This window comes from Pinus tabuliformis, chromosome 4_1 (assembly GCF_031772625.1).
Source record: "Pinus tabuliformis cultivar Carrire ecotype Pingquan chromosome 4_1, CPIR1, whole genome shotgun sequence".
Taxonomy (NCBI): Eukaryota; Viridiplantae; Streptophyta; class Pinopsida; order Pinales; family Pinaceae; genus Pinus; species Pinus tabuliformis.
The window spans coordinates 88200606-88207591 of record NC_142303.1 but is presented as its reverse complement, the minus strand read 5'-3'; the positions used below and the strand labels follow the sequence as shown (position 1 = coordinate 88207591).

General features: G+C 43.5%; 1 protein-coding gene across 1 annotated transcript; it reads right to left on the bottom strand.

The window, feature by feature from the left end:
• Positions 1-216: 216 nt before the first annotated feature.
• Positions 217-6712, bottom strand: LOC149174323 (uncharacterized). The gene is made up of 5 exons (XM_089420802.1): positions 6418-6712; positions 4822-6304; positions 547-4625; positions 378-400; positions 217-288 (listed from the first exon to the last, which is right to left on the bottom strand). Exons 1-5 carry the CDS (start codon positions 6710-6712, stop codon positions 217-219), a joined length of 5952 nt encoding a protein of 1983 aa, XP_089276928.1.
• Between the last annotated feature and the right edge of the window lie 274 nt (positions 6713-6986).

Here is a 6986-nt window from a genome sequence, read left to right as displayed (position 1 = left end):
ATAATCAATAATAATAGTCATTATTATTAACATAAAACAAATTATTATTATTATTAATTTTAATGGTTTAATAATTGATACTGGTTAATTAATTGAATATAGTTTAAAATTTTTAATTTTTAATTATTTTTTTTTCCAAGGAAAAAAACGAACTTTTTTATTAGGAATAAAAAAGTTACATAGTATATGAGTAAACATTCTGCAAAAACTGCATGGTCAGGAGCAAAAACTCCTCTGAGTAAGAGCATCAGCATACCTACAGAAGTCTATAAGACTCCTGTACCCGGCCTATACAGCCATACCAAAAAGAAACTGAAAATCCAAAGATGTCTCCTGGGTCTCCTTTCATGAGGAAAACAACCCAGAAAAACACATACAGTAACACAGTTTACAACCCGCTCTATCAAAACAGAGCATCATAGTATATAAAAGAAAGAACAGTTTTTATATGCCACCATTTTCATATAAAACCACTGATAAAAACTGGTGCATATAAGTGTAGACAAAAACAAAAACATTATATGTTTGGAGGGAGATCCGACACACGGATCTGATCCTGAAGCTGTTCTGTTACTCTCCATGCGCCCACAGCTTGTTGCATACCTTCTTTAGAAAGCCGGTCGGCCTCTTCATTGCTGTCCCTGTAGATGTGATCAATTGAAAAAACATTAAACTGCAATTTTAAAGATTGGATTTCCTCTAATAAAGGCAACAACATGTAATGCTGACATCTGTATTTCCCAATGACCCAATTAACAACATTCATCGAATCTCCAAAAATCTGAACTGCAAGGATATTTCTGTGGATGAGCCAACAAAGGAGAAGTTTTAAAGCTGAAAGTTCTGCAAAGTTATTTGTTCCCATCCCAAGTCCCACTGAGGCTTTTAACGAGTGAACGGCACTAAGATGAATACAGATCCCAGCTCCTGTGATATTATTTTGGGCTGCCCCATCAAAGAAAGCCCACGGAATCCCATCTCTAAGACGCAACTCTTTCCGCTGATCATTTTTTACAGGTCCATCCGGCTCAGGGATGCTGGCGAGGATGGCATTGCTTTGAATAGCAATAGCTGCCGCTGGGGTCGAAATTTCTCTAAAGATACTTCGGTTTCTGGCAATCCATATGCCCCAGCAGATGATGGGAGGCAAGTTTCTCAGATTCTTTTCGTGGAAATGGTTCCACCAATATTCCCAGGCTGTGGACAAAACATCCCCCTCCCACCTAACCTTTGCGTTCAAGAGCTTTTCCGCTTCACTCCAGACTTGCTTTGTGAAAGGACAGGCGAGGAACATATGAGAGATGGATTCTGAGTCTGCTAAACATAAAGGGCATCTACCAGGCCCCTGTTTAAACCGGGATTGAAGAATATCCCAAGTAGGAATTTTGTTTTTTAAAGCACACCAAAAAAAGATCCTAGCTTTTTTAGGACACTTCAGTTTAAACAGAGGCTTTGCCCACCAAACAGGAGGCTCCCAACCCTTTTTCTTCATCAAAAAATTGTACCCAGCCTTTGGAGAATATCGCCCTGTCTCAGCATGTGCCCAAACCAAGGAATCCGGCCTGTCCTTTATTCTAACATTTGATCTTTTAAGCTCCTGAAGAAAAAGCTGCCATTCATTCCTCCAAATGAAATCTATGCCTAGATCATCTTCAGACTTCCAAGCCTGCCCCCATATAGATGACTGCTCCAAATTTGCTATCTGGTTTAGGCATTTTATTCCTTTTTCATCCAAATGATTGAGCAGTTCAGGAGATAGGGCAAAACCTTCACTGCATCCTACCCACGGGTCCCTGCCAATCCTCAAACATTCACCATTTCCTACCCGCCATGCCAGACCTTGTTCAATTACCTTAAAAGCCTCTGTGGTGGCTTTCCAAATAACAGAACAGTTCCTTCCTTTTTTGTTTGGGCACCTAATCCAATCTTCAAGAGGAGTAGGGTCAATGTACTTCCTCTTAACCACCCTAGTCCAGAGGTTCTCCGAAGTAATAATTCTCCATCCTGATTTAGCTGCCAAGGATTGACTGAAGTCAATAGGGCTTTTCAGGCCCCACCCACCCCAATCTTTTGGCCTAGCGATCTTATCCCAAGCCACCCACGGGAGAACAGTGTCTTCTTTAGACCCAGACCACAGAAACCGGCTGCAAATCTGCTTTATTTTATAAAGAATCCCTTTTGGGATCCAAGTCAATGCAGCCCAGAAAACCGGAATAGCCTGAAGAACCGAATTTACCAGTGTAAGTCTGCCTGCCCGCGATAGCCACTTGAAGCTCCAATGGGATATTCTTTGTTCAATCTTCGCTATCAACCAGTTCCAGTCCTGCTTTCTGTAAGAGGATGGTTTTAGCCAAAACCCAAGATATTTGAATGGCTGCTCCATATTACAGGTTCCAAAAGGCAAGTGAGAAGCAATCAAGATCTCTTCTTGTCTACTGAAACCTTCGAAGATTAATTGAGACTTCCTTTCATTTATTTGAAGCCCTGTTGCTTTCAGGAACTGATCAAGAATGAGTTTAAACTCTTTAATTTCATTTACGTTCCCATTTGTAAACAAAAGAATATCATCGACAAAAAGTAGATGAGTAATGAACAAGTTAACAGCAACTTCCAAACCTTTTACCAAACCTGAACTCTTGGCCTTTGAGATCAGTCTACTTAGTCCTTCTGCTGCTAGGAGGAATAGCAGAGGGGAGAGCGGACAACCTTGACGCAGACCTCTTTGGCTTTTGAAGAAAGGTGATGCAGCTCCATTTATCAGAACAACAAAATTTACATTTGAGATGCATCCCATGATCCAGTTTATAAAACCCACCTGAAAGCCTAAATGGGTCAAGAGCATCCTTAAATACGTCCAGCTGACCCTGTCATAGGCTTTTGAAAGGTCGATTTTGAGCACTGCCCCCTTTTTGTTTGCTTGCCTGATACTATGAATAGTTTCCTGAGCTACCCCGATTGCTTCGTGGATTTGGCGGCCGTCCAGGAACCCAAATTGCTCCTTTGAGATACAGGAGGATAAAATAGGTTTCAGGCGAACCGCAATGATTTTTGCAATAATCTTATAGATGGTATTGCACAGCGAAATAGGCCTGAAATCTTCAAAAGACACCGGGTCTTCTTTTTTTGGAATGAGAGCTATGAAAGTAGCATTAAACGGGCCATAGATTTCTCCTTTCCTCCTAGATTCCTCCACTACTTCAGTAAGTTCTGCTCCAATAGATTCAAAAAAGTGGGAGAACAGCTCTATGGTCCATCCATCGGGTCCCGGGCTTTTATCTTTCGCCATAGATTTTATTATGCTTTCTACTTCCTCCTTTGTCACTTCTCTAAAAAGATCTTCTGCATCTTCCTCCTCCACAAAACGGGGAAAAGCTTGGGCCGTTCTGATTACTTCAGGCAAAGAGATCCCCCCAGGGTCAGAGAAGAGGGATTGGAAATGGTTCTTTCCCATATTTGATAACTCTTCAAAAGATGAGGCCTCTCTGCCTTCAGAGTCCCGCAGCTTCCATATAGTATTTGCATTTCTCCGGCCCTTTGCATAATTGTGAAAGAATTTTGTATTTTCATCCCCCGCTTTCAACCAGATAGCTCTGCTTTTCAGTCTCCACTCCTCTTCTCTATCCAGTAAAATCTTAGCTCTACTCTTTTCCAGAGCCAGAATTCTTTCTTTCGATTCCTGAGTTGCATAAGCATCAGAGTCTGGGTCTTCAAGAACCCCAAGAGCCTCATCAATACTGACTAACTCTTCGGATTGCTTTTTCCTCCTAGCTGATGCCCATTCGATGACTGCTTTCTTGAGTCTTTTTAGGTTATCCATGAAAAGGGCTCCTTTGTTCTCCGATTGCCCCAAACTCGAATGTCTCCAAGTATCATTGAAGAGTTTAATGAAAGAGTCCTCCTGTAGCCAGGATGCGTTAAATTTGAAGGGAGCAGCCGGCTTTGGAGGAGGCTTGGAGAATTCCAACAGAATGGGAAAATGGTCCGAATTACCCCCTTCACCTACCCATTGCCTGAACAAAGGGATGTTTGAAGCCAACCTTTCACTGATGAGAAACCGGTCCAATCTTTTTGCAATTCTTTCTTCCCCCGTTCTTCTGTTCCTCCAGGTAGGTTTAGCTTTAATGATATTTACATCAATCAACTTGTGAGAGAGGAGGGCGTTTGAGAAGAAATCTGTCAGAGGATCCTCCCTCGCAAGAGGCCCCCATGCTTCGGCAGTCCCCAGAGAAAAATTTAGATCACCCCCAATTATTAGATTTTTATCCTTTATCAGGCCCTTTGAGAGGAGATCGTTCCAGAAAGAAACCCTACCCTGACAGGGACCGTAGACATTTACAAACAGCAGAGGAATATCAAAGTCTGGGGAAACAACCTCCAATCCCAGAACATTTGAAAGGCCCCATTGATTTAACAGTTTCAGTCTTCCTTCCTTAAATCCAATAGCCAGGCCTCCAGAATGACCGGAGGCATCAATAGCTATGAATACCCAGCCCGGTAAGAAAGAGCGAAGGGCAGATTCAACATCTGCGCTTTTGCCCAAAGTTTCTTGAAGGAAAACAATGTCCGGGTTATGACGAGAGATAAGGTCCTTTAAAGCCAGTTTTTTGGGTTTACTGGCTAAACCCCTGCAATTCCAAGAGAAACAAATCATTTTTTAACCACCTTAGGGGTTTTTGCTGCTCTAAGCGCCCCAGGAATAGACATTTGTTTTCCATCAGCTACATCATAAATTGCTTTAACTTGTGCTTTTGAAAGAAGAGATTTTCGACCTCTACCTTTTTTTGATAAACTCTTAGAAGACTCAGCTCCTAACCCACCTACGGATTCCATAATCTCATTCGAAACCGCTGGCTTCTTACTGAGGGATCTAAGGTTATAGTGGCGAGCAACAGAGGAAGACCCAGCACCCTGACCCCCCGGGGAATATCCTCACAGTTCAGAATGGAGGGCATATCGACTGACAAATTTTCTAATTTTTGCATGACATCATTACAATTTTTAAACAGAGGACTACCCCCGACTACACATTCAGAATTTAAAGCAGAAATGGATGGAGAAAACTGCATACCAGGTTCTTCAACATCAGCATCGGCGTCCGGTTCAGCAGGAGGCGGTTCCATGATTGGTTGGACATCTGGAGGACGCACCGGAATACCATCCTCCTGAGGCTGTTCCTCCGCTGACTGATGTAAGGGTTCTTCTGAATGAGTGCCAATTGGAACAGACCCCGCCATCGGCTTCACTTCATGCTTCCAAGACCCCTCCCACTCCTCTTCTCTGCCTTGTGTTCTTCTCCTTCTCCTTCCCATCGGGCAATCCCTTACCAAGTGCCCATACTCGTGGCACCGGTGACATCGAAAGGGAAGAAGTTCATAGTCCAGTGGCTGTTCGATGACATACTCCCTGTATTGTAATGTTATTGATTCTGCCAAACCATCCGTCGGATTGAGCCTCACTAGAATCCTTGCCACAACTTTTTCATAGGTATGGAGATATGATCTATCAACATCCAGAAAGGTGCCCAAAAGATTCCCTATTGATTTGAACACAGAGTCCGCCCAGAGAAAAGGGGGCAGATTAGGAGCCCTAACCCATACAGGAAATTCTTCGACCCTTTCTTTTGAAGCATCGAATAGAGGGGTCCATCTCTTGAAGAAAACAGGTCGGTTCTCAAACTCCCAATTCTTTCCCTCGACCCACTCCAGAGCCTCCTTACTATCGAAACTTGCCATGAACCAACCTTTAACCAGCGAGTTTGTTTTGAAAGAAGAAGCTGGGGTATCCAACCACTGTCTCTCCGCCCATTGCCTAAGGGATTTTCCTGAAACAGGCCGTCCTCTAATTCTGCCTACAAGAGTGACCTCTGCCACATCCAGAACCTCCTCCACCTGCACATCCATGCCAAGAACCAGATTTGCAAACCGCTTCTTCTTCAGAGGTTTGGCCTTCTTCCTTTTCTCCCCTGACTTCCGCGACTCCGACTCCGCACCCTTGGCTCCGTCAGCGGGGTTTTGATCTCCAGCTTCCCTTGGCGCCCCATCTTCATTGCCTGTTGATTGTTCAACCCCATTGCTGGGCGGGGTTTCTATCAGCCCTTCAATCGGGCTGCCCACATCTCCTTCAACCGCAAAACCCTCCTCAAAACCCTTAACTGCACCTGGAGATTTTGAGTCAAGCCCCTGCTTTGCAGGTCTTCCAGCACCGGAAGAAAACCCCTCCGGCCCTGCTAGCCTCTGAGAGGAGTCCTTTGAGAAAAGGACTCTGTTAACAGCCGACAGATGGGAGGTACCGCCGACCTCACTCCCTGAAGTTTGTATACCCCCTACGGGCCTCCAAATTCCTATATTTTGAGCTGAGCTGATGATATCTTCAAGGCCGCCAGTCGGGCAAAAAATTTTGAGGGAGAAAAAGACTTACCACCAGATGGGACGAAACCCTTGGCACCCCACGCACTTTGAGTTGCTTGAGGGTTTTCACCTACAGAGCCCTTGCCGTTAAGACCCAAAACGCCAGAGAGGTCCCAACTCTCGTCCAACAATCCTTTTGCAGTTTTTGAGGCTCGCGAAAACCCTGCCGAGAATGCACCAGACCCATGACTGTCATCTTTTGCAAAGTATTCACCGAGGTTCTGCTCATTGATATCCTTTCCCCACACCGAGAGGATGTCTTCAGGGGTTGGGTCAAGCTCCACCGACTCGTTTGCAATTACCATGGTAAATAAACACACAAAACCTCGTAATAACGACCCTCCTCGCAACCGTTACCCGGGAATAATGCTGAAACCGCCTGCAGACAAAGGAAACTATCTTGCAAAGAGCTCGGAACAGCATAACACCTAATTTTTAATTATTATGTTTAAAAGTAATTCTTATTATAATTAGTTAATAATCATTATTAATATCATAAATTTCTTATTAATAATCTTTATATTCTTTATTTTTATTATTTTTATGATAATTATTATTATAAATATTCAATAATAATTA

Coding starts and splice junctions, on each gene's coding strand:
- LOC149174323 (XM_089420802.1), bottom strand. CDS start 6,712: ATGGTAATTGCAAACGAGTCGGTGGAGCTTGACCCAACCCCTGAAGAC. Junction 6,305..6,417: donor GGGTTTCGTCCCATCTGGTG/GTAAGTCTTTTT, acceptor TACAAACTTCAG/GGAGTGAGGTCGGCGGTACC. Junction 289..377: donor GGGTTGTAAACTGTGTTACT/GTATGTGTTTTT, acceptor ATGGCTGTATAG/GCCGGGTACAGGAGTCTTAT.